Here is a 27,077-nt window from a genome sequence, read left to right as displayed (position 1 = left end):
TTGCCACGGCAGGCTCAGCCGGGGACAGGGGCGCGATGTGCTCAGCCTGCCCGCTCTGTGCCTTCTGCGGTGTCTCCAGAGGGAGAAGCTGCTCAGCTGGTGCCTGGATGTGTCCCCGTGGGGCTGCGTCTGTGCCTTGGGAGGGCTGGGAAAGGTGCTGGCTGGGGGGCTATGGGGTAATGGAGCGTCCCTGCCCAGACGGCGTGCGGGGCAGCCCTCCTTCCAGCCCGTCTAGGGTTCACCAGCACCGACGCCTTGGGCAACCCCAGCTTTGGGTCCCTGCCCTCTCTGTCTTGTTCTGCTCCTGCCTGGAAATGTTTGGGAGGGCTGGGGGCAGCAGGCAGGGAAGAGGCAGGTGCCTTACGAGATGCTGACATAAAACCTGGGGCTGATGTTACCCTGAGAGCCCACAGCTGCCTGTGCCCCCATGTCAGAGCCCTCAGCGGCTCAGGAACCTTGAGGTGAGGCTGGAGAAGCTTGGTGGGAAGGCTGCTCGTGGATGAAAAATTTCTCCACAGCATCCTAGATGGTTTGTGCCGCTGGCTGAATAACACCCAGAAGGGCATCGGACGGGATCTCCCGTGGGACAGGGCAGAGGCTGGCGGTGATGTGGTCCCAGGGAAGGGCAGCTGGTGGTGGGGCACAGGGGGGCGAGGATCACCTGTGCCACACAGGGCAGAGGGACATGGGGGGACCAAAAGTGCTGCCAGTGTGTGCTCAGGGAGCAAAAATATCAGCTGGTGCCTAACTGGGGACAGTTCCTGGCAAAGCTGCTAGCTGCTCTTTTGACAATATGTCTCCTGTTGTTGCATTTGCTGGACATGATTACCGTCGCCGTCGAGTCCGCAGTCTCTCGGACTGCAGCACGCTGATGATCGTGACTCCTGCTTGTCTGGAGCACCGAGCTGGTGTCCGGGATGAAGCGCGGCCCCATTCCTGCCTGCTGTCCTCTCGCTGCGGTTTCCTCGTGCGTTGGCCCTGCGGTGGCTTTACCAGGTCCCCAGCACAGCAGACGGGGGTCTGCAGGTCTCCGTCAAGGTACGGGCACATCTGACCCCCGGAGCCCATGCCTGGGAGAAGGCACGGTGCATCCGCCTTGGCTCCTGGCCCTGCGACAGCCCTCACGCGTGCCCCGAGGGAAAAGGAGAGTGGCTTCGGCATGGTGGAGACCAGCCCAGAGGCGTCCCGCTGTGCGCTGGCTCTGCGGCCAGGGCAGCTGCCCCGCAGAGCTGCGGGCGCGTTATCAGCCGGATGCTCCTGCCGCTGCAATCACTGCTTTTGTTTTTTAATTGGGTGGAGAGTGGAAACCCGGCATCCCCTTTCTGTACAAACAAGAGGGGTTTATTATCCAGGGGCCCAGCTCTCTGAATCGGATTGATGAAGCTCCCAGCCCTCACTCATCTCTTATCTTCATTGCTGAGCTCGCCATGGAAACGGGCTGAGCATCGTCCCTGCGTGGCTGCCCCAGCAACGCTGGCTTTATCAGGGCTGGAGCAGACGTGCCCGACGGTGGTCTCTGAGTCGGCACCCAGTCGGCTCAGCGTTCCCGCTGGCGGTGCAGCCGGCCTGACCCAACCCCACCGCGGGTCCCACCGGGCGGCTCTGCCTGCAGGGGAAGAGGGACGCATGCTACCGGGCAGCTGTCACACAGGCATGGCTGGAAGAGCTCAGTCTTAATCAGTGGAAGGTAATTAGTGATTTCTATCCCATTCCTTTCCCCATAAACAACTCATGAAAAATCTACCGTCAATTTAAACCTTTTAAAATGTTAATTTAAAAATACCTCTGGAGGGGTCAGAAGGGGGCTCTTGAGTTCCTGCCTGCGTGGTTACAGCTTGCAAAAAAAACCCACTCTCTAATTTCTTGAGGCTCCAACAAGAAGTAACCCGAGGAGTGAAGTGCTGCTTCCCTGTGGAGCGTACTGACGGCAGCCCAGCCCAGCCCCGCAGACGTGACCGAATGCAGCTGAAGGTTTTTCCTCTCCCTGGCTCAGCCACCGCCATACCTCAAGCCGTGTCCCTGCCACCACGGTGAGCGCTGAGGACTTGTGCCTGGATGCTGCTCTGAAGTCAGAGGCAGAGTCAGGCCGCAGAGCAAGCCCTGCTGAAGGCACAGCTTCTGCCTTGCACAGCTGATGCACAGATTTGTGAAAAACAGAAAGGAAGGGTACTTTTTTTTTTTTTTCCAAAGAGCTAGTGGCAGCAAGGGGATTTCTTTTCGTCCTCTCCCGAATGCTCTCTGGAGTACAAAGGGAATCCACGTTCCCTTCTCCTCTGGACAGAGGGCACGTACATCTCCAGTCTCTTTTTCCTTTCTTCCTCTCTCTCTCATCCCCATTTCTTTAAACCGCAGGGAAGGGCAGGTTTCCACAGGTGGGGACCTGGGGCTCTGCGGTCTCGCCCAGCTCTGCTCCCAGTCACCTCCCTGTGCACCGGCTTCCTCAGCTGCCGAGCCCCATCCCCTCCCCAGACTGCCAAGCTGCTCGGTGCTTAAGGGACGGGTCAGCCCTTCGCTCGCGGCTCCTGTAAAACTGCAGGGCAGGTTCCTGGTGCTCTCAGCTGCCCAGCATTGCTGCTCTGATGCCTGTTGACATCTGATGGACACCGGGACAGAAGAGCTGCGTGGAAGGGATGGGGCTGTGCTGATTTTCAGGGGATTTCCACTTTTCCCTGTTTACTCCCTGGATTGCCTTAAGTACATCAGTGATGGCGTGTGACCCCTGGGGACCCAGGGAGTGAGGAACGCCAGGGCTGCCTGAGCTCCTGCCTGCTTCTGGCAGCCCTTGCCAGTCCTGATGTCCTGGTCTGGCCGCCAACCCAGCCCAGGGCTGGCATCTCCACCGCGCCCAAACCAGCGTGACAGGGCTGCTGTTCAGGAGCCCTGACCTGCGCGAACCTCCAAGCCTCCGCTTGAACCCGGCTGCAGATGAAGGTGATGAACCTCCTCCCGAGGCGGGATAATTATTTGCTTGGGCCTTCCTTGTGTGCTTCTTGGTCCATCACTCTCAGCAATTAGTCCTTGGGAGTGGCTGGGGAGTAGTTTCTTGTGTTCGCTCTTTCTCACGGGAGTTTCACATCAGAAGCTCTTCCCCGTAATTTGCTCTGATGTCTCTCTTTGTCCCAGCTGAACCTGTGCAGCAGCCGTAACCTCACCTGCCCACATGTCAAGATGAATAAAATGCCGGTCCTGCTGTAAAGCGAACATCCGCAGGTGGGTGTAAGGATCCACGGAGCTCAAGCTGCATTTCCTCTCTGCTGCTTGCGAGGGTCCCTCTGCTTTCCAGAAATCGCTCTTCTCATCTTCATACAGCAGAGGCACCTCTAGTGCCCAAATAATCTCTTGCAAGCAGATGCAGTTACACGTGCTAGTGGTTTGTGGTTTTTTCATCCTGGGAGAATTAATGATATATAAAAATTAATTTTGATCAAGAACTGGTGTGTCACAAAGCATTTTGGACTTTCTTTTTTTTTTTTTTTAAATGAGGGAAAACCCAGCTACCCCAGAATAATCCCAAACTGGTGCCTAAGCCAGTCCTCTGAGCATCTGAGAGATGAAATCAGTACTCCTGCCACAGGAGCAGGGGACACCGAGGCAGGCGGAGGTAAGAGGAGGTCGAGCAGGCCGGTGCTGGAAGGACAATGTGCTGTAGGACAGAGACCTCGTGTCTGGCAGCTGTGGTGTGCAGTCACGGAGAGCTGCCAGCGGTGGGCTTGGGGACCCTCTCGCCTCTGCTCAGCCACGCTCAGCTCCCCGCACCTCTCACCGCCCGGAGCTGCCGCGATGCCGACGGGCAGTGCTGAAGGCTGCAGGAGGGTCGGGGCCAGGCAGAGCTGAGGCGGGGTAGGCTTGCTGGGCAGAGCCGGCGTTTGACAGAGGTGACTGAAACTTTCAGTGGTCAACGTTCAGAGCCCCTCCTCTGGATGCCTTCCTTTGACCCCCCAACAGCTCCTTTCCCTCGGGAGCAGCAGCTGGGGGCTGCTCCGGTCAGAGCCCTGAGGCAGCGCGGCATGCAGCGCCGTGCCGGGGTATGTGGTCCCGCTGGGTGCTGTGTTTGTGCCGCGCTGCCCAAGCCACGTAACCAAACACTGTAGGTGCCCCTGAGCAGTGCCTGGTATGTTCCTGCCAACCCCGAGGGGAAACAGGCTGGAGCGATGGGGTGAGAACATTGCATCCATTGGCCTGTTTCTACTTTTAACATGTTAAAGATCATGTCTGTAACCTGCTCTAATTTTAGGCTGCAGTATATCTGCACTGAATTCCCAGCACGGAAGAATGACTGCAGGTGTAAAATTAGATGTATTATTTATGGGCTGGCGGTTACCAGTGTTCCATCACTAAAAAGTGCAGTGCTCATTCGTGTCCGCACTTCTGCCTCCCACGCTTCATACCAATCGCCTACTGCCGCTTTCCCACCCCAGGATTAGCCTGCAATCAAAATCTTGTTATCCAGGCAGAGGTTTATAGGGAAAGGACACCATTCCTGCATTTAGGAATTGATCCATATTAGGATAGTTAAACATAGGAGCCTTTCATTCTCGGTGGCTTTGGCTGGCAAGAGCTAGGAAAGCATGCTTAATCAGAGACTGAACAAGTATAAATGGCGTGTTTCTAGTCTCTGCCACAGCTGGAGAAAAGATTATGTGCCCTAACTAACAGGGAAATGTTAATCAGCATTAGCTGTAATCCAAATTCCATTATCAGGAATGCTAAATACAGAGGAGGAAAGCGCTCGGGTTAGGGTGGCTTGGCAACAGGCTCTCTTCCCTGATGTCTGGGTCTTGTGCTCCAGGATTTAAGCTTTTGTGTAAAATACAAGTCATTTTCTTTCCATCATCAGCATGAACAACAAAAATGTCAAAATATACAGCAGCTGTAAATCAGTGCAGTGATGTGTGCAGGCAGCCCAGAACACTCTTTGGAGGACACATTAAAGCGGCAGCTTATTAGTGGTATAAACATCCCTGCTAACGTCTGACCAGCGGGACGCAGCATGCCAGAGACTTGTGTCACGGAGAGGCAGGCGACTGAATGGGTCTGCATGAGATGCTGTCAGTCTGGATGGCTAGTGGGACTCCAAAAGTACACTCGGTTTTTCTCCAGGCCTGATCTGGGTGAGCAGTAATTGAGTGTGTGAACCAGGACACAAATCTCAGGCTCCTTCCACGTCCGTGCAGGCAGAGCACATCTGTACAGACCGATTTCACTGGAAAACACATTGCGCTGGAGGGACCCGCCTTGCGGTGAGGAAGCTTGCAGAAGGAAAGGCTTTGAGCCTGAATGCAGTCTGCTCAGCTTTTGATTTTTTTAATACTGATTATTATTTTGTATTAGACTGTTCAGTCCCTAGTTTCAGTGCTTTTCACTGCTTGCTTTATCCTGACCCTTGTTTTCTATGTCTTTTGTAGTTAATATTTCTGAAGTAACTCAGGCTCCTCCCGTTTTCATTCGAGCTGGAAATGCAGGGAGGATGTGGCCAGGGAGCTGTCTGCTGTGGAGGGGAGTATGATGCGGGGTAAATCCTGATGGCAGAGTTCACCCCAGTCCAGCAAGCTGGAACCCAAATGGATTTACCCGTGCTTCTACCCCGCTTGCACACACCGTGCCAGGCTGCCTGGGCCCTCCAGGGGAGGTGGAGAGGGAGCGGTGCCGTGCAATCGCACCCACACGGGCGATCGTTGCTGTATAGGTTATTGTTCAAGAGGCTCTTGCTGCAGAGGCTGCTCTTGAATGCCTCCCAGGTTGTGTGCAAGGAGGAATTTGAAAGAGGAAGCTGCCCTGTTAGCAGGACAGAGGTTATGTTATCAATGGAGTTACAACGCAGATTGCTCACTCAACTTGAGTAACTGAGCAAACAAGTGTGTTCAAATAACAAAATCCAAGAGAGATGAAGACTGACACTGTTTAGCAGGGCTGGAGTCTCACCAGCTAAAATAAGCCCTGAATTTAGGCACCGAGTCTAGGAGCAGAAGTTGCCCATGTAGGCAGGGAAGCGTGCTCTTCGAGAGCCAGTGAGCAGCCCGTGTGGGATGCTCGGAGGCGTACGTGCCCTCCTGGGGGAGACCCGCCATCCCGGCCGTGCTGGAGGAGCTCTTGACTGTTGAGACAGTGTCTGGTGTCTGCTTTGAGTGCACCCTGGCACTTGGCACACGCAAAAGCACGTGAAAGGGGCAGAGGAAAGGACTCTTTTCAGAGTGGTTCTCAGGCTGTTTGGATGCTTTGACCCACGGGTATTTTTTTTTTTGTTCTCTCTCTTGAATTGACAAGGCTTTGAGAAAATCCATCCTTGAATAGCTCTCGCAGCACTGAGAGCAGGCTCATGTTACGCGGCTGCTGAACTGAACAGGCAGGTATTTCAGGCAGCCTCTCGCTGCCTGGTGGCTTTGTCCAGCATGCCGTGGTGAGGCACAGGAATTAGGACATGCTGTGCCGCCTTCTTCCAGGACTGCTCCAAGGGCTGAGGCCTCTGCTCTACAGCTAGATCAGCTCCCGGATTTGTGTACAGATTGCTGCCTAGCACGACCCAAAGCTCCTTTCCAGAACCGAATCCCATTCACAGGAAATTCACACCCTGTTTACCATCGGCTAGCATCCAAGAGGGAGCAGTAAATGCAGGCAGGAAGATTTATTTTGCAGGAGTATCATGAAATCGGTGGGTGCAGAAACTGGGCAGCGCCGGCGTGAGCTGGCAGCCGTGTGCCAGCCTCGTGGGTCACCCCTGGCACTCCGGTTCTCCCTGCATTACCCCGGGGCTTTGTGCATCCCGCAGCTGCCTCCCCTTTCTCCTCTGCTGCAGCTCGGTTCTCGCTCCTCCTGTGAACCCCAGGCTGCCCCTGGTTTTGCTGCCGCAGGTTCAGCTGCTATCTCAGCAGAAGGCAGGATTTCAAACCCCACTGGTTTCCTGCTGATCAGACCAGATGGAGAGCAGACAAAGTATGGCAGAGATAATGAAGCTATTTTGCGAGGCTTGGAGAGCTGTGTGGTGTTTCTCTGGCTTCAGGAGACCCTGCTGTTTAGGATTATTGTGGGAGACGCTGTGGTTGCTATTATTACATTGCAAATCCATGCCTGCATGGTTGCTAACCTGGGACCCTGCTCGCTTTGCTCCTCATGAACCTAAAAATGAATCAAGGATCTCTCCTGTGCTGACAGGAGTTCCCAAGAGGAGACACGGTGTGAGGGAGCTACTGAAGGTCAAGGGGCTCCTGTTTCACTGTTGATCCATTTGAGCTTAAACAAGGCTCTGAGCTGTTGATGGTCCAACCCCAGACATCATACATACAAGGATAAGAAGCTCAGGAAGAGCTTTTCCTTTGCTACTGACTCCACTGCTAAAGCTTTGGAAACTGCAGCTGGTGTTGCCTAGGAGCTCTGGTTTCCAGGGTAGCCAGCCAGCAAAACCGATCCAGTGAGGATGGAGAAAGACGTGCTAATGACAAACAGCCATTTGAGATGTTTTCCTCTGAACCGGGCTCGCTCCCCGCAGACAGAGCGGCATCTCTCTGAAGACCTGTCTGCAGCTCTGCTAGTGTTCAGGTAGATTTGCACACTACGCGTTCCCACAGAGACACGTTTTTCTTTCTCTCTTTCACTGCACATGAATCAGTCGTTAAACCAGAGCATGGTTACTCCCTGACTAGTCTGTTCTATCAGGGGCAAGAAGGCATTCAGGTCTGGTTAAGTTCTTTTTGATCTTTACATTCCTCTAGTCTCCTTATCACTTCTCTTTATCCCTTCCATTTGTCTGTCCTCCCTCTTACTGTATTTATGGTAAGGCTTTATCTAAGTGACCAAACCAGTCCAGGGGTGATGGGGCTTTGTCCTGCCATTGCCATATTTCACTTGGTAGAGCCCCAGAAGCACTGGTCCAGGCTTCTGGACCAGTGGAGGTTACTGATGTCCCCGTTGCCTCTGCTCTGAGCGGAGGCAGACATGTGGCTGCTGGGCAGCCGGGCAGTTTAAGAGCCTGCCAGAATGAAACAGCCCCTGCGGCTCCCCTTTGGCTCTCTGCTGTAAGCCAGCCCACGGATGAGTTGCTTGTCAGGGAGTGCTTACAGGATGAGTTCAGGATCCCCACGTTTCCAGATGCTTGTTTTGTGTTTTCTGCCTCCACGGCCATTCCTGAACTGCTTTGCTAATCCTCTGGGCCTTGCGGGGCCGCACTGGGCTCTCCGTTCGCACAGTGTTTGCTGTTTCACTCTCTGCAGATTTGCGCAGGGTACCGTGGCGTCCCGGGAGGCCCCCGGACAGAAGCTCCTATGTTACAGGGGTTGCATTATCCGACTGAAGCTCCTGCCTACTACTGCTGATAAACAGAGGCAGCAGAAAAAGCCATTTTTCTTTGCAGTGTGGGGAACCAGAATCTAATGGTGATGATTTCCTGATGCATGTGTGAATGTGAGAAGTTTTTGATATGTCTCTTGCACCCTCTTCTGCTTCTAATTCTGGCTACGCAGCATTCGCAGCATTCACATCCTTAGGTATGACCACAGTGCGTGTTACACAGAGCTCAATCACAGCTTTCTGGGGTGAACACTGCAGTCCGTATCTGACACACTGCCTTTAGTTTCACCTGGAAATTCAGCTCCCTTACACTTGTTGGAATGTGCTGCTTAATTAATATAATTTATCACACAGATGCTGTGGACCACAATGCTAAAACTACAGGTTTACTGGCTGTCTCTCAGTGCTGTTGCCTCACCAGACCAATTTCACATCTCTGAAAATGTATTTGCTTTCTCTCAGCAGCAGAGGTGCTCGGCAAGGCTTGGAGACCCAAGATAAGATGCCTTTACATGTACATCTTCCCTAGCAATATTTCCAAATCTTCCCCTTACAACTGGAGCTAGAGTCCTACACAGTCATGAACATTAAATTAGCCACTTTCCTGCAAACACACGTGTGTGGGGAAAAACTGAGGAGCTGTTCTGTCTCAGTCTTCATCCACAACCTGAGCTTTACCCGCTCCCACTGCCAAAACAGATTCCCTTCCTTTGGGGTGTTACCTTCTTTTGGGGTGTGTTTTAATCAGTAACGAATACGTAGGACAGGCCGTTCTGTCGGCCGTCTTGGCGGTAGGCAGCAGCCCTAGTTTCTACACCCACTTCTGACTTGACGTACAGCTTTGGAAAGTTGTATCCCACCCGTTTCCCTTCCCATTGCTGCCCTGTTGGTTATGCCCAGGCAGTTCTTCATGACAGGCGCGGTCTCGCGCTCGGTCTGGGCACTGCGCATCGTGTGCAGGGCTGAGTGTTGCTTGTGACTGCCAGGCACTGTTCTGAAATAGCCGCTGGTAATAAGTGAGAGCAGCCAAGTTGGCAGCCGAGCTTTTGTCAAATTCAGCTCCCAAGAGACTGGCACACGCTTTGTTTTTTCCTAAGCTCAGCATCGTGCCAGACTAGTTCAGGAGCACAGTGTGTAAACACTGGCTGCATGGAGGTTTCCGTCTAAACGTGTTTCCTCCCTTCTCCCTTTCTCCAGAACAAAATGGGGGTGAAAGTAAAATGAAAGCTTGGACACTGGATTGCTTTGACTATGCGTTGTTAAAGACTTCCCACTGCTTGCCTGTTCATACCTGTGGCCGTGTCTCCTCCCCATCCCCAGCACAGCGGCAGTGAGACGTGCGGGCAGGTTTGTGCACACATGGCTGGTGCTTCTGGGGGATGGGGAGAAGCGGCCGTAGGGGAAGGTGGGAGTCGGTAGCAGGCAGAGCAGCCAGGCTCCAGGGCCTGCCTGGCGCGCCAGTGACTGCGTGCGCGCTCCGGTTCTGTGAGGCCATCGCTGCAGGCTGCTCCTGGGAACGCGCCTGGTGTGTGCACAAGACCCAGCTCAGAAAGGCACTGGACAGAGAAATGTGCCTCTGCCAGGTGCGCTGCATCCAGCCATGAGCCTGGGCATGAGACGGCGTGTCAGACGCCCTAGGAGAACAAGGCCTCACTGTATCCTTGCAGTGAAAACTGTGACTCTTCATGGGTTCTAGAGCAAAGGGAGATAAAATTATAACCTCCTCCATGTCCTCCATGTGTGTGCCTGGCATGGAGATTAATTTATCCGGATGATTAAGGCAGCAAGTGATGCAGGAAGTGGCTGGGTAATTTAATGACCCAGGTAGAAATAGAAAGCGAAGAGCACGTTTCCCTTTCAGTCATGTTGGGGTTTGATTTTTATGTCCTGTTAACAAACTGATGGATAAGCCAAATGCCTGCAGAAGCGTAATATATTCAGACTGATCTGCTTTTCCCTCTTATAAAATAGCTGAGAACTAAAGCTTGTTGAGACTCTTATTGGAGACAGATGTTGCCATGAGGTGGTTTGTTCAGAGGCTGCTCCCCAGCCAGCTCCCTACGTGGCTGCAGGGAAGATGTCACTGAGCATAGGTGGAGGTCCCGGAGTCACAGTCTGTACGGAAGCCCGCTGCTCGGCTGTCTCTGCTGCTCACAAGCTCAGGAAGTTGGCATCACCTCGCTTGGTGGAGTGCGCGACCACCTAGCTTTGTGCTAGTTTGTGACCCTGATTCAAATACTTCTTGAACTCTGACTGCGGGTAAGAGAATTGCACAAACGGTGCTCTTCTAATAGAGCAGAAATGCAGACTTTGGCACTGTAACTCTGCAAAAACCTCCACCATGGTGAAGTGATTCCTTCCTCCTATCTCACTGTACAGCTTGGCTCCAATTAGTTTGTCTCGACTGCTAGATGTGCAGGCCAACACTGCTTCTATTTCAGGGGAACTTGCCAGAGATTAATTAGATCCCAGGCCTGTTAGAGGACCGGCCAGCAAATTTTGTGTGCCATTAACTCAGTACTTATCACACAAACATTGCTGGAATAAATATACCCTTTGTTGTGCTGCTGTAAGCGAAGGTTGTCACAAAAATGAAACATTTGAGCAGACACAGAGTATGACAGTTTCTGAGCTACATAAGCTGCTTGCTTAGATCAGATTTTAGCCATGGTTACTGAAACGGCACTAAGTGTGTATTAGTGCGTGCAGCCCTGCCGTGCTCAGCAGTACTTTGACAGTCCCTGTGGCTGGCCACCCATGGCAGCAGGGAGTGTGGGCAGTGGCTACCGTGTACACAGTATTGCTGATGCACGAGCATCTAACGGGCAGCCACCAAACCCTATATCAGTACAAGGAGACGTACAGTCAGGGTCAGTCATTGTTCCAAAGAAACCCGTGGTTTGAAGGATAAAGTCACAGAGAAAGGTATGTGTGGAGTTGGGGAGACAGTGGAATGAATCTCCAGTGAGAGCTGCATATTTCCCTTTGGTCTCTGTTTGTCAGCAGTGAAGTGACCTTATCTAACCACCCGCCGGTTGTGCTCTACTGTTTGTGCCCACGCAAAGCCTATACAAGCCACAGCAGATTGGCTTGTATTGGCTCGTCTCACTTACAAGAGAGCTGGGAGAAAGTCTAGCCAGACAAGTGGGGAATGAGGCGATAGAAGCCAAGAACCAGTAATAGAGTGATGGTGAGAGCGTACTGCAGAACAAACGAGGATATATCTAGCTAATAGGCAGAGAGGGGATGGGATGTGGAGAGGGGTGATGCAGTGGGAACTACATGCCAAGAATCTTAGCAGCAGCAGCTTGAATTAATTTGGAGAGCAAAGTGAGAAGTCCGGAGAAAAAGACTGTAATAGATGTGTCCAGAATCAGGGAATAGTTCTGGCACCGTGGTCAGGGGAAGAGCCAGAGCATGGACATCTGTCCAGACTGCACTGCTATGGCCCAGCTTGGGCTGCTCAGTCAAAGGCGAGAGCTGCAGTATGTGCTGCTGAGGCAGTAAGGTTAGCTGGGTTCCCTCCTGAATCTGTACAGCCTGGATGCCAGTCAAATGTACAAGTCAGTCTCTAGTAATTTAACGTGAAACATCTTGTTCTTGCGCTGACACATGCAGCACTAGGGCTGAAAGATGGGTGTTCAGATAGGGAGCTTTCTGCTTTGACAGGAGTGAAAAAAGGAGAAGGCTCTGCTGCGGCTGATCTGGCTGAGTGCTTTACTCTGCACAGAGCTGGCTAGTGAGAAACGTGGTGTGACTAGGACAAGCGTCACCCACGATCTGACTCCAGCAGGAGGAAGCTGGTTCACAAGGCAGATGCTGTCCTCTTACTGCAGCAGCTGCTGAGCCTTCAGAAGAGCAGAGACCCGCTGGGTGGTGCAAACGCATGTATGCGTGTGATTATCTGGAGACAGGGAACGGCTCTGGAATTGGTTGAGCACTTGGAACTGCTACGTGCAGCTTCTCAGCACTGACATGATAGCAAGGAGTTATTTTTAAAATTCTGCTTTCCCTCATACTGGAGTGACTCAGAAGGAGCTTCCTTTAAACAGCATAAATTTGGTGGAAGAAGGAGAAAGCTACTGCTGTTAGCTTGGTCCTGAAATATTCTGTAAAGCTGAAACTTTTGGTAATAAAAACTTATTTTTAATGAACCAACTATTTTCTGTGACAACTTGGCAGGTGATGGTTCTGGTTTGAACAACTCAAACCAGTTCATCTGCCCCAGGTTAGACTGGTGCTGGGGCTTAGCTTTGCGCTTGGATTTCTGAGCGGACATGAACGCTGCTGGCTCATGTTTGTGGAGATCCTTACGCAAACGCCCTTTTGAGATGCTGTGGCTTGGGTGCGCTCTAGGAATTTGCTTTTTCAATTCTGTACTTTCAGCTAAAGGAAACCACTGCTTGTATTGCCACGGGTAGAAAATAACCAGGGAATCCTGATCTCACCAGCTTCCAGCTGCTGCTGTCATTTTACCCACCACGGCACTTTGATTTGTGCCAGGCAGGGTCAGATTACCTGTGCCGGTAGTGACAGGACGGCAATACCAGGCTGAGGTGGTGGGAACCAGGGTTCAAAGGGGACTTACAGGTCTTCGGGAGACGGAGTGGTGCTGGCTGGTGGAATGACGGAGGTGTCGAGAGGTGTTGGCTTCTGCTCTGAGGAGATGCTGGTCTTGAGTTTCTGTCAGTGCCTTGAAAGCGTGGAGGCATCCGCAGGGGGAATGGAGGTGGCTCCTGAAAGGTGAGAGGCTGCCTGAAAGCATGGCTTTTCAGGGAGGAGAACACCGAAACCATTAAATGGCATTCAGAGCATGAATATCTTTTCTCCAAAGAGTTTAAATCTGGGCTTAATCCCTTTTAGATGAGGTTAGGCTGGGGGTTAGACTCCTCTGGGGAAGGTTTTCATTTCGGAGCATGCTGGTACTTCCCAGCAACCCTGATGTGCACAAAATGACAGTATATATTTAAAGACACCAGGTTATCTTTCCCTCTAAACAGGCCACCTATAGAGAAACCTAAGCGTTTTGAATACGTGGTGGGCCTGAACTGATTAAAAAGCAGTGACATTTACCTCGAGCTCTGCTTACATTAGAGAGAGATATTGATTGAATAGCTCCAATCCAGCTGTAATAAGCAAGGTTTTAAACACAATCCATGGGTTGTAATTAAATAGTCTCAAAACTGTGCATGACCTTAAACTTCCCAGTGCTGTGCCATTGTGTGTGACAGGGCTGTGAGTAATGTGATGAAAAGGAGATGTTAAATACTTTGGGCTGAACAAAGCTGTGACCAAAACAAGCAAACTGCCACCCTCAGACATTCCTTACGCAGAAGCAGGGAGTTAATTACATTGTTTTAAATGCTGCCTCTACTCAGCTTGTAAGATCTCTTGTGAATAAATGCCTCCTTTATTAAGAGGGAGGATGTCTGCGAGGCCAGCGAGCGGTTTGCATTTTCCACTCCCAGCAAGTATGCGCCAGGCTCCTACCCTCTACCTCCCACCATCAGGCCTGGGAGTTCTGTCCTCCCTCCCCAACCCGCCAAGCCCGGAGGGATGGAAGCGGTGTCTTCCCGGAGGACAGGCACAGACGGCGGGGCAGCCCTGGCCGGGTCCCGGGTCCCGAGCCCCACGGCCCGGCACGGCCCGGCACGGCCCGGCCGCCCTCTCGGTGGTGCCCCTGAGGGGCTGCCCTGGCGCCAGAGCGGCGCACCGCCGACCGCGTGCCTGTGCCTCTGCCCCGCCCGCGGCGCGCCCCCTGGCGGGCGGGCGGGCGGGCGGCTCCGCAGGGGGTAAGACTCCGCCCCCGCCACGCCGCTCCCACCCACACCCCCTCAGGCGGCCTTTAAAATGAGGAAGTCCCTCCCCCTGTTCCGCCTGGTGATTGGCCGCGGCGCCCGCGCGGGCGGTGATTGGCTGCGAGTGCCCGGTGGGCGGGGCGGCGGGCTAGGGGTGCCGCGGCGGGAGGGGGCCGGCTCGTCCCGGCCGTGGCGGCGGCGGCGGGTGCGTGTCGCGGGGCCGGTGCCGCGCCCGCCCGCCCGGGGCCGCGCCATGAAGAGCCTCAAGTCCCGCCTGAAGAAGCACGAAGCGGTCATCGGGGGCAGCGCGGTGGGTGCCGGCAGGGCTGGGCCGGGGGCAGAGGAGAAAGGGAGGTCCCCCCAGGGGCCGGGGGGCCTGCGGTGGCGGGCTGAGGGCCCGGGGGCTCCTGTGAGGGCAGGTGGGGCTGGGGGCTGCTGGGCTGTGGTACTTTGGGAGCTGAGCCCCCTGGGGTTACCTGGGGAGGGAGCGCTGGGGCTGAGCTCTGCGGGCGGGCAGTGGGCATGCAGCTCCACGGGGAGGTGGGCTGGGGCAGGATGCTCAGGGTGGAGGGTGGGCTCTGCTGGGGGGGAAGCCTGGGGAGCTGAGGGGGGGTCTGGGGCCTGCGGGGCGGGGATGGGGCAGGGGGCTGGGGATCTGTGGGGCGCCTGGGAGCTGGGGTGAGGGGAGTAGAAGGGACCGGGCAGCTGGGCATTGCGTGGGGGCAGAGCACCGGGAGTCCCGGCTCCCTGGGGAGCTGGGGCTTTGCTGGGGGCAGAGAGCGTGGAAGAGCTGGGGTAACCTAGGGAGAGGCGCGTCTGAGGGCAGCGAGCTTTTCTGGGGCAGAGGAGGAGCCTTGGCACTCGGGGGAGCTGGGCTTCAGTGAGTTGGGGACCTGCTGGAGGAGTGGAGGTCCCTTGGGGTTGGAGTGCGAGGGCCGAAAGGGCGGGCAGCGAGCCGCCCGCCGGGTCTGTGCGTGGGGAGGAGGCACAGCAGAGAGAGCTGGCGTGGGGAAATGCGGGGTGGGACTGTGCACAACGCCTGGCACCCGGCCCCTCGTTCAGGCTGCCCTAGATGAACTGCAGCTCGGAAAACAAGCGTGCAACTGCTTGTTACCTCTGCCTTCAGTTTTGCTGTCTGGCCCCAGCAGAAATTAACACTTTTTTTTTTTTTCCCCCTCTTAAGAGCCTTGGGAGCCAGTGCTGAGCTCCGACTGGCAACCTGCCCTGGGGCTTGCTGAGATATGTGTGCATGGCATTGTCAGTAGCTTGTTCAACGTTAGTAATTTCTGTGGCAAAATTGGAGCGCTTATCTGAGTGCACAGAAGGAGGATTTACTTAGAAAGTGGACAAAAAACTTGCAAAGTGGCTAGTGACTTTATGGAGTTGTGATTTCTGATCATCCAGTCTGGGAATACTGGGCCTGGGGGAGTTGCAGCCTCTGGAAATGAGGTACCTTTGTGATGGTGCAGTTGTCTTTGTCTTGTTCTCTATGGCTTCCAAAATTTAGGCTACTGTTAACTGGCTTTAAATGACCTTATTGGTTTTAATTTTTACTTCATTCATCTCTGCAGATGACTTTTGATGAGAGAGGTCTTTATAACTGAAGAAAGCTATATTTGGAAATTACTGTGTGTGGTAAATCATCTTTAATTGTGACCATTCGGTAAATGCTTCCCTGGGAGTCTACTGTGGCAGTGGCACTCCTAAGCTTATTGCTGTCTTTTTGCGCTGGTTTGCTAAACTTGCCGCTGGCTACATGCAATAGCGGAAAAGAGCAGTTTAATATGATACACTGACTTTTATCAGTCACCTTTTAAGATATTAGCTATCTTTAAAATACTCCTGCACATTTGTCTTGGATCTGAAACTATTACTTGACAATAATGGCTCATTTGAAAGATATGTAGATAGTCAGGCTTGTAAACTGCTGACCAAACTCATCTGAGAAAATGACAGCTCCGTGTGGAAGTACATCACTGTGCTGAACACCTTGCTGTGCAAAGGAGTGAGTCAGAAGTCTGTTATGATAATTTGTAATGTGTAGGCTGGCACTGGTTTATGTTATTCATTAGTCTTCCTATACTTCAGAACTGTTTGTTATTTCAAAGTAAGCCTACAATAATTAAATTTCAATGAACACTTACAGCATCTATATTTGTTTTTGAATAGACATGGAGATTTTTCACTTCCATAGGTGAAGGCTCAGCAAGCCTTCCTTTCAGAGTAGGTTTGAGCAGTCTGAATACTTTTAAGAGCTGAAGTTTATTCTAAGATATACAAAGGGAAATTACTTTCACTGAGCTCCTTTAAAAACTGGGGTTTGTACCCATGATGTACTTATTTCCCATGTTTATTACATATTTTGGTTATGTGATCATTCTACTGGCTAATCAAACACCAGCTTATAACCTTCTATATGGGGAAACAAAAATGCAACTGCATGGGTGGGTGTTAACAGTGAGGCTGAAGAGGGGGATGCTTGGGTAAAGCCGGGTCTCTGTTTCTAACTGCTGGGGAAGGAAGGGAGGTGGGTGGGAATCATGCCAGCATGAGCTTTATAGATCCTGCTTGAAACCAGTATAAAAGGGTTGCCTGTTTGAGAAAGTTCATCCCTCTCTCCTGTTCCCCACCCAGTGGTATTTCCTGTGAGGGTTGGAGAGAAACTTAATCCCTTCATCATGCTTCTGAAAATTTTCCTCCAGGTTAAGGTAATAGTTACATGCCCTCTGTCTTCTGATGGTGATCTTTTGGAAATGGCGTTATTACCTGTCTCGTGATGGAGGGAAGCCATGAAAAGCAGCAGAAAGTAAACATGATAGTTGCTACCAATTCCACAATTATCCAGAATGTTTTGTCTGAAAATGGAATTATCTGGTTTTGCCAACTCCAGCTGGCTGATGGTGCTTGGAAAATAATCTGAGCAGCCTGCTCAGTAACTTCAGTGCTCTGAATAGTGAGACGAATGCTTGGCATTGGCAGTAGCGTAGGCTGGAAACTTTAATACTAGATTCTGTGGAGCACGAAGCCTTGAGGGCATGGTCCTCGCTTTCAGTCAGAGGTGATGCCTTATTCACCGACATTTACAAGATAGGTTTTAATTAATGTAGTCAGTCCTATTGGGGTGACCACAGCAGCATGCCCTGCTAGTATTTCTGAGATTCCAAAAGACAGGCTGATATTATAGGTGTATGTTTGTGATCCAGTTTGTGTTTAGGAAGTGTGTTCTTCCAGTAAAGTTAGAAATTCTGTCTGTAGCTGTATGTACAAGAAGCAAATATGAAATGCTCAGTGGTTGGTTTTTCTTGAGAAGATGGTTGGAGAAGGTTTGGTTTATCATTTTACAAAGTTATTTTTGTTTCAGACCTTTGCTAATCGACTTTTGCTGGTGAGATTCTAACTATGGCCTTTGGGAGGGGAAAAAAGGTTGCCTACTTATTTCTTTAACACTTAGGAAATAGGTGTGGAGGTGTTCTGTTAAATTTGAGGTGCGTTATCTTATTAATGTGGGGGGTTTAACCCTTCTGTCCTTTGTGACAAGGTCTGGAATTTAAGGAGGGGGGTTCTGGACTGCTTGCCAGAGGATGGCGACTTACTGTGAAACATGGGATTCTTGGTAGTGCTTTGAGCACAGCCGAAGCTGTATCCCTGAGCAGTGGCAGGTCTGTGTCTCTGGGGTTGTTTGCATCCGAAGATAACGACATCAAAGACAGAGCTGGTGTGAGATACGCATGCACTTCAGGAATCAGCAGCACTGCCTGGAGCACCCGCAAGTAATGAGAATGAGCAGGTGGAAAACCATGTGAAAACTTCTATCGATCCTTTCTCCTCTGGGAAAAGTGGTGTTGGATTTCTTTTAATTAAGAGAAACTGAACATTGTATATAATTAGCGGAAACCATTGTGCAAGAAGCAAAGGTAGACATCTGAGCACTTGCCCTGTTATGATGATCTGTGATTATTAAATTAATATCTGAACAAGTTTGGTAGTTAGTGACAGCTGAACTTGTTTGAGGTTGTGTTAACAGTTTTTTCCTGTGGGACTGCCCACTTCTGTTATCCTGTGGGATAACAGATTCTGTTCTGTATCTGTGGGGCAACACTTCTGTTAAATGGATGACTTTTCCTCTCTGTAAGGAGTGGAATTTTGTGGATTAACCCAATACACGATTAAACAATTACTGCTGCCCTGTCCTTGGCAGAGAGGGGAGGTACCACCTCTTGTTCTGATCTGACTGTTTTTATTAAGGGAATGGAAGAATGCTGTTTGTTGTCTGAATTTGCTAATTAATCAGCAACACTATATCTTTGTATGCACAGCAGAATAAGTTTGCTAAAAATGATTTGTAGCACCAGTGTGCTGTAGAATACACGTTAGTAACTGAAGGAATGAAGTAAGAAATAGATGTTTGGTAACCTAGTTTTAACCAAAGATTCACGACTACTTCTGTGTCGAACTTAAACGAAAGAACTTGTGCTGCTGGTGACACACATCAGTTTGTAAACAAGACTTTCATGGCATCTTGTCAGGACTCTGCTCTGTGCAAAGGCAAAATAGTTCTTGTCAGCCACGCTGATGACAATGCCATGACCTATCAGCAGAATTTTTCCAGTATTGCTGCTGTTGACCAGAGCAAAGTTAGTCTTCCCTCTCCCCTACCCGCCTTGTGTCTGTTGTGGGCAACCTAAGGTGACTTTACAATGTCATCTTCAGGCAACGCAGCCAGGGATCGGCAACATTATAATAGTCAAATGTCAAACCCTAGACTGACTGTGGTTATTCTTTAGAGTGTGTTTGGGTTCCAGGAAGCTTTATTAAGGCTCGTGCTAATGTGTGTGTTCCTTGGGAAAAAAAACCTTTGTGATTCACTTGCATTTAGTGAAACAGAATTAAGTGCTTGTTTGTGTGATGTTTGTGGTTGATGTTGAAGAAACACGAGGTTAGTCAAGACAAGCAATTTGTGGTTCAGCAAAGGCTTTGTGGTGCAGCCTGTTTACAGGTGCACTGTAATTTTCAGGTTCCGTAAAAAGGAGTATTTGTCAATGGTTTATCACTTTGGAATGTAGCAATTAAAAATATTTTAAAAATTGAAGGTACAGTGACTACCTGTGTGCAGGTTAAATATCCTTAGCTGATTTGCAGCCATAATTATGCAGATAAGGCTGTTTGGTTATCTGTTTTAGGTTCGTCTGACCCTTTGCTCAGATACAACTTATGTAGTACTTTGTCAGTATTTAAATATTAATATTTATTAGCAAGCAAATGCTTATAACATCTAAGAGACTGATATTGTCTCCATATTTTCATTACTTAATGGTGACCAAACAGGATTGAGTCAGACTGTAACGTGGTATTCCCTTCTCCATGCATACATGCTTGAGGCTGCTTCCCTGCATGATGAATGTGATAGTCATGTCGTGTTTCATCACCCCCTAATATTTTCTGATGCTTCATTATTAATAAATGGAAGCACACCAATCAATCGGTCCTTGCCTGAGAGCTTGTAATTTCAAACTAATGGTTTGCCCGAGTCCTGAGGAAGGCAGCGTGATACGCTGCTTTTAATGCCAGACAAAGGCAGCTGGACTCTGACCTTGCTGCTGCTTTCTCCCCTTTTAAAGGAGAAATACTTTCTCCTGGGCACACTCTAATTGCTGGGCACTTGTGGGGGCAAAGCTGGGCTGCAGCAGGACCTAGGCTTCCAGGGCTCCCCACTATGTTTGTGGTTAAGGCTGTGGTGCTCTCCTTGCTGTAAAAGGGTGTAATGTTCTTCAGTGTGCGTAAGTCTGGCCCCAGTTACTGTCAAATGTACTTAACGGACTGTTTTAAAATGCAGCTGGAACAACGCTGGTTTGTTTCCAGAGTGCATAAGTAGTTCTGATCCCTTTTATTAGTGTCCAAGTTGATCTGTATCTCAGGGCTGAGAATTTGAGGATGTTTCATCAATAAAGTGCACTTGAGTTGTATGTTGGCAATGAGACATGAGGAAGTAGCGTTTAAAAACAAAATTGATTTTTTTTTTATCTTATCAGACTTTGCATCCTTCAGGAGCTGTATGCGGAGTTCTTTGACGCTTCCACTGTATCTTGTGTGCTGTTGTAGTTGATGCTGGTGGTTTTTCCCCCTACCCCAGCCATGCAGACAAGAGAAACTGGCTATGCTGTGAGGTACATGTCACTCCTTGCAGATGGAAATGTACTGTCTGACCCAGATTTAGAGCCCTTATAATGGTTTTGAGAGGACTAGTTGACATGTCATGCAGATAGCTAGAAGTAGATTTTGAGTATTTTCTTGACACTTAGTAATTTGATCGCGATGGGATATGCTGACCTGTAGTAGGAAGGAAAATGCCTTAAGAATAGGGTAAAATCAGGAATGTTTATGATGAGGTTTTAGATGGTTACTGTTTGTTTTGCTTTAACCTGTTTGTTAGGAGACTATTACCTATATTAATTACAGGGTGCAGATGTATAAACAAGCCATGCAACAGCACAACTGTTAATATGAATTCTTGACACAAGCACTTTGAGAGCAGCGCAAAGCCAGAGCGGTCCTAGGAAGGCTGTTATTTTTTGATGACTGTTTAAACTGAGCCTCGCCCACTCCGTAGCATGCAATGACTTTTCCGTAGATGGAGAAATTGCAGTAAATGAGGTGATAACCTAATGTGCTGCATGTGGGAACCTGCTGGGTGAAACAAGAACTGTGTGTTCAAGCTGTGGCTGTTTTTCCCTTATGTAGACTAAACAGTACATCTTACTCCTGCAGTTTTAAACTCCAGAACATTTGCATGTGAATACAGACATATCCTGATAAACAAGGTATGCTTATAAAATATAAAATGCCTTTTTCCCCCCATTTGAGCTAACACTTCCCCAAACCTGGTATCTGCAGTATTTTCTAGGCAACTGCAGATAAGCCGAAGTCTGCGAGATAGATGGGTATTAGCTGATGTGCATCTGTACTGTAGGGGGAAGCTACACCTGGTGCATATCTTTAAAAACTAGTTTCAATAGTCTAACCTGTCCTTTCATTTTGTCAGTCTGGGCAGTCTTTAAATAAATCAAACTACTTCAAAAGCAGTTGTAATTTTGTGCCATACGGAATCGCAGGGTGTGTCTGTTCAGACATTAGTTTTGATCACAAATGTACTCTGACCTCTGTAGAACGAGCAGGAAAATTAAATGCGCAGGCTGATAGATGTGCCAAGCCTGCCCTTCTCCTCTGTCCTCGGCTTACATGACATGCGTACGCTTTTCAAGTGACTCTCCTGTGTCAGTGAGTGTCTGTCTTTCTCTGCAGGAAAACTGCATGAGACCTAAATGGGAAAACTTAGTATCTTGTGACAAAGATGGGCCTAAAATGAGTAATTCTTGGTCTCTTCTTTGATAAGAATTGTTCAATCTAATGACCCTCACAGACTTCAGAAGCTGCAGTGTTAGTTTTATAACTATTTCCATAAAAGTATGATGTTAGTGGTTTTGCCTAGATAATTTTTAGGACCATTCATGTATTTGTGAGCACTTGCTGTAAGTGGTAATGGCACTGTTTTACCAGAGCTCTTTGCTCTCAGTGTGTTTTATGTGCTTATGTCACCCGCTAATGGCATTAGAGGAGGATGTGTCCCCCTTTGGTTTTTTGCGTTAATAGGATTATCTGCCTAGCCCAGCAGTGACGAGGAGCTGTGTGCACTTTCACAGGTTTATGTCAGCTTTCAGGCTGAAAGGTTTAACAACTGCTTTGAATTACAACTGGTATTTCTGAAGTGACTTAGATGACTGCTAAAGATTGTCCATGCTTTATTTAAATATGCTGTTTATTTATGTAGTCGGTGTTCTGCAGCTATGTAGGCAAAAGTGTTTAGAGACTCTGGATGAGCAATTCCCAGTTCAGGTGGAAGTTTACTGAGCAATACTTCTATTTCAGCAACAAGTTAACTTGTCACAATTTGTTTCACTGTAATATTAATGCCGCTATTTCTTGTGCCCCTGGCCCTGTATAGCCTTTTTAAAAGGTCAGCGCATTCTCAAATGGTAGTCGTACCTCATGGATTATGCTCTGGTGACCAGAAGTCTCTTCATGTGGGCTTTTTGCTGGCATGAAAAGTCTTGAAAGTTCCCTTCTGGCTGCTAGAATTTCACTCTGAAGAATATTTGGGTTGAGAAAAATCTCAGCAGAAGAGCTGCTGGGATTAAAGGGTTATGGATTGCTTTCCGAAGGCCTTCACGGTTGGGATCTTCATTTGTCTGTCCTGTTTGGGTCCCCATAACCCCAGTATTATTGTCTCCTCTTGTGTCTCAGGATCACTAACAAAGCACTTTGTTTGCTAGGAGCTCCTCAGTGGGGACGCTTGGGTGGGTGGTGGGGTGTGCAGTAATTCTGTGCATGGCTTCAGGGACTCTACCTGCTTTTCTTTTTTTGGTTGAGAGGGAGAAGATGCCCAGTGCCTTCAAGCTCGTATTCCCTAAGTATGGTGCTATCTTTGTTTATTGATAAATATATATCCTATAACAATAACAAACTTTAAACAATAACTTTGATAGTTGCTTCTCAGGTTGTCAGCAGTGTACAAATATATATATTTATTTTTTGTAGTCTGTCAGAACTACCCTTGCTGATAGCACCCCGAGGCTGTCGTTGCCAGCAATGGCGTGCCCTTTCCACTGCCTTCATTAACTAGAACATCTTGTCTTGCTTTGCTCAGAAAAGTGACAGTAATTAGTCTGGGTACCAAATATGCTCTGAGTGTAAATACCTCTAGTGGCCATCGTTAATGCTCTCACTGCTCTTGTCTTCAAATACTTAATTGTAATGACAGATGAGGAACAGGCTTGTTTTCAAAGGCTGTAGTTTTAAATAGTCTCCTATAAATGTTGAACTATGCTGTATACTCTTCTCAGTAAACAACTGAGAGTGGTGATATTCTTTATCTGCTGCCTGAATTGGTGCTGGTTGAGAGTATTGCGGCATACAGCATAGGAAGATGTAGTAATGTTATGTGATGGTCTGAAGATATCTACAAGATGAGAACTGCAGATAAGTAAAGTAGCTTGACTTCTGATCTGCTAAATATCTGGTAAGATAAGGGGTTTTGAGTTCAGAGAGAATAGAAGTAGATAACTGTTCATGCAACATGTAGTTAAGTTGTACAGACCCTTACCAAAGGGTGTTGAGGATGCTAAAAGCTTACCTGGACATGAGGAAAAAACTGGGTAGGTTAATAGAACAATTCATTCAGAATTACTAGGCATGTAGGTAGAATCCTGCTAGCCCAGGAAGTTTAAATCCTTGATTGAAAGCTGGGAGAGCTTTTGGAAAAGTGTTCCGTGCTTGTTCAGTTTATGTTCTTTTTCTGAGGATGTTGGCGTGTATGTAATCTCTGCACCACTCCTGAAGGTGTTACAATACCAGATGGGGGTACAGAGTGTGTGCAGGCACTTAAGGTATCTGCTCAATATAAAGCCCTTAAACTGAGAGCACACCAGATACAAGCTGATAGGAACAAGTACTGCATTTGATCCTAGCCAGATGGTGGAGATGGGATACTCCCTTATCTTTGGAGACCTGGAGTTGAGAAGAATTCCTGGCAGGCTGAACTTAGGTAAAACAGGGGCTCTGTGTTAACAGAAAAGGGGCAACACTGGCCTTCGCTAGGCAGCTGTGGTATGTTTGGCAATCTAGCACCTCCAGAGGCTGGTGCTGCTGGTGTATCTGATGATGGTCTTTGTTCTGAAAAACCAAATCTGAGCTAGGTTCCAAACTTCGGTTACACTGAAAGAATGCAACACAAGCATGTTTCATTAGTTTCCACCCTTTGAGCTCTCTGAGATTCAGCTGGAGAACAATTTAATCGGTGTGAGTTTGTAGCCAGGCTGTGTTTACTGAAGCTGCTTAGGGCTGATGGAGCCATGAAAGCTGTGTTTCCTGAGAACTGCTGTCTGTGCTTAGTCTGAGCTGGGCAGGAGTGGGGAATGCAGTTTAGCAATCCTGAATCTTGTGGTCAAGACTGTCTTGGGAGGATCTTCAGCATGAAGGGACTGCAGGAGGAGTGCAGCTCATGAGTCATGAGGAATGTCTGCAGGCAGATAAAAATGGAGACAAGTGAAACCTTTGAGATAAATAAATCAAAGACTGTTTACCTACATGGTTTTGCACCAAACTGATTTCAGTTAAGTGGTTTTTTTTTTTTGCTGTTGCTGTCACTTGTGAAGTGTATTTATTTTTTTCCCCAAAATGCCATTTTTAGCTTGAGGAGGCAGACTTGGTTCTGGTCAGAAGATAACTTGAGATGCCATAGTCATTGCGCTTTTTTGGAGTGGCTTTGTCACGTGGACACTATTTGCAGAGAAGTCTTGGAAGGTTCTTTTGAGAAACATGTTAGTGCTGCGAGGAAAAGGGCTGGTGCTCACGGCAAGTGATGTGGAATAGTTCAGAAGTTCCTGGGAAAGAGAATTTGTGCAAATATGAGTGACTTTTATAATCCCTTCCCTGAGAAGACCCATTGATTTGGTTATTTGCAGTCTCTTGTGGGTGTCCCCCAGGGTGGGTGCGTATGTGGTTTTTCTGGCTATGCACCATGTTTCTCTTCTGCAGACAAAACAGTGCATTGCTTGTCATGTTGACCTAGTCCTCTAAATATGGCACTCAGGAGATCTCCATTTAAATTTAAAACTTGTGAGAGTCTACATCTTCCCTGCTGTTAATCATTATGCTGTCTATTTAATGTTTTGACAGCCTCAGTGACTCCTCTCATTTAACATGTTGGGAGACAGACTGGCAGCAGCAGTAAGCCGAAACCAGGTTCTATTCAGAATGGATTTCATTGCTGTAAAAGGAGATTTTTTTTTTTTAAAGCAGAGGCATGTGTGTTTTCTAATTTAAAATCGGTTACATTTCTGTCAAAATAGGATCATGCATTCCATCTGCTCTGCAGTTGTAACTGTCTGAAGTCTGATCGTGAGTCTGGTTTTGGCTTTGTGGTGTGGTGGAATGGGAAAAAATTACTCCTGTGAGTATTTCAGTCCTGTGTTATTAGTGGTGGTAAGTATGACCTTCATTAATGTCAGTGGACAGTTAATTTGACTAACATGTTTGTTACTTTAAAGTGAGTGTTTGCATGTCTGCAGACCATAACAACACCATAGTAAAGTTTCATGCGTGCTTGTCTTGTTAGTTAACGTTAAATCTAAAATGTGTTACTCAGGGCATGAGCATGCGGAGAATGTATTAATAGCTATTGCTTTCTATCTCTTGGCTATCAAGTACTGGATTATCAGAAAATAGATCTGGGCTGATGAGACTGTCTACGTATTGTTTACAAGATATTTTAGATCTGGGCAATATTTACTTGTGAGTCTGAGTCACTCTGGCAGTCTGTCCCACACAGAAACAAAAGCTCTGGGAGGGTTTTCTTGGGGATTGCTGGGGAGGGACAGGCTGAGCAGGCGGCCGGACCCGCAAAGGGCTTCACCGGCCGGGCAGCCTCTGGCCAGGGGTAGCCCATATGTTTTTAAGAGTTATGAAGTCTGAAGATGATCCTGAAGATGGGGGAAATATACTTGGGGATCCAAGCTAAGTGAAGGATGGAACAACAGGAATTCAGGGCGGTGGAGAGAATACATTTCTTGAAGCAGCCTGTTTGAACTCTGGCTTGGTGCTTTGTGAGCTGCAGTGGTTTGTAACTTGATGCGAGAGAAACTGATTGCTTCTGGCAGCAAGAAGTTGCGAGTTCTATGATGACTTGTTGGTTTTCTTGTGCAGCTAAAGACACAGTAGGTATCTTAGATTTCATGTCAATGGCAGTAGTTTACAACTGCAAAAAGGTGAAAGGTTGAATTTTGTAAATGTTTTGTAACTGTTCCTTTTTAATTAATGTGAGTTACTGGTCTTTAACAACTCTTCCTGTGAGGAATTTTCTTTAAATGTTATATGCTTGGGTGATAATATTTGATTTAGTACATCATAAGCAAATTGTATACACTTCCTAAGTGTTATAAGCAAAGGAAAAAATATAAATATTAAGATGATAGTAATATTAAAAAAAAAAAGCTTTTGCTAATCAGAAGACTTACAAACTGGGAGGAAAGAATGGCTGGTGAAGGCTTTTCTGTAGATTTGAGTGGGTTCGTGCTTGCAAGTATAAGCTGCAGGTATGAAACTCGGCAATCTAAACCCAATTGCAAATGTGCAAGATGTGGTCACTTTCCTCTAAGGATGTAAAATGTGTCATATGCAAAAGAATCGAGGGGGAACAGAGCTTGATGCTATGTATGTATAGTTTCTAAGGTATTTAAAAATAAAACAGAAAACTTGCATTATAAGGTAGTTTATCACTGAGCAAACTTTGCCAAGCTGCGGAGGAATACTGTCTTCCCCCCGGCAATGCACGCAGCTCTTGCTGTGAACAGTAATGTTGTCAATGTGAAAACTTTGTTATGCCAACCGGGCTGGCTTGGCTTTTAAGCTAATGGATGTTTTAATCGATTGATAGTTGGTACTGTGCTTTGGCAGGGCGACGCTAGTGGGTGTGATTTCATTAGTTGTCTGGTTTTATTACTTCATGTCACTTTTAGCAAGTATTGTACTGAATAAGCTATTGCTAAGACTTTGATTACTGTAATCTTGTTTATATCGTGAGAATGGGGAATAAAGATAGTCATGATTACAACTCCATTGTACAAATTGTTCTACAGATGCAGGGTGGTGTGGCAGTGGGTGTTTGGTTTTGTTCTTTTTTTCTGTATCTCCTCTTTTACCTAGCAAACCCTGGCTCTGGTGCAAGGCGAGACCTTGCTTGCTGCAGCTCTGGCCTCTGGCCACTTTGAACTGGCTAATTGGTATTGGCTCTCTCCATTGTGGATCTTCCAGACTTTGTTACATTAAATCTTGGAAAATTTCGGTCTTTGCTAGTTAGACAGTCTTAAGGAGAAGGTAGTCCTGGCTTGACAGAATGTAACTGTATTTTTTTAACATGAAGATTGTACATAGCTTTTGGGTTTTATC

The 27,077-nt window shown here is 48.5% G+C and overlaps 1 protein-coding gene and 1 pseudogene across 2 annotated transcripts in view; one reads left to right on the top strand and one right to left on the bottom strand.

The window, feature by feature from the left end:
- Positions 1 to 14,242: 14,242 nt before the first annotated feature.
- The window catches only part of UACA (uveal autoantigen with coiled-coil domains and ankyrin repeats), a 34,587-nt gene continuing 21,752 nt past the window's right edge, over positions 14,243 to 27,077 (top strand). The window contains exon 1 of one of the 2 annotated variants that reach the window (XM_075506472.1): positions 14,243 to 14,388. In XM_075506472.1, the coding sequence (XP_075362587.1) occupies positions 14,332 to 14,388 (57 nt within the window). In that variant the 5' untranslated portion in view covers positions 14,243 to 14,331. Of the gene's footprint in view, positions 14,389 to 25,472; positions 25,847 to 27,077 lie in introns of those variants that run through there. The other variant, XM_075506473.1, reaches the window with a different exon arrangement.
- LOC142411985 (U2 spliceosomal RNA) lies at positions 23,450 to 23,619 on the bottom strand (annotated as a pseudogene).

The sequence above is a fragment of the Mycteria americana genome, chromosome 6, assembly GCF_035582795.1.
Source record: "Mycteria americana isolate JAX WOST 10 ecotype Jacksonville Zoo and Gardens chromosome 6, USCA_MyAme_1.0, whole genome shotgun sequence".
NCBI lineage: Eukaryota > Metazoa > Chordata > Aves > Ciconiiformes > Ciconiidae > Mycteria > Mycteria americana.
Note: the sequence above shows the minus strand (reverse complement) of the source record. Positions and strands in the feature narration are given on the sequence as shown.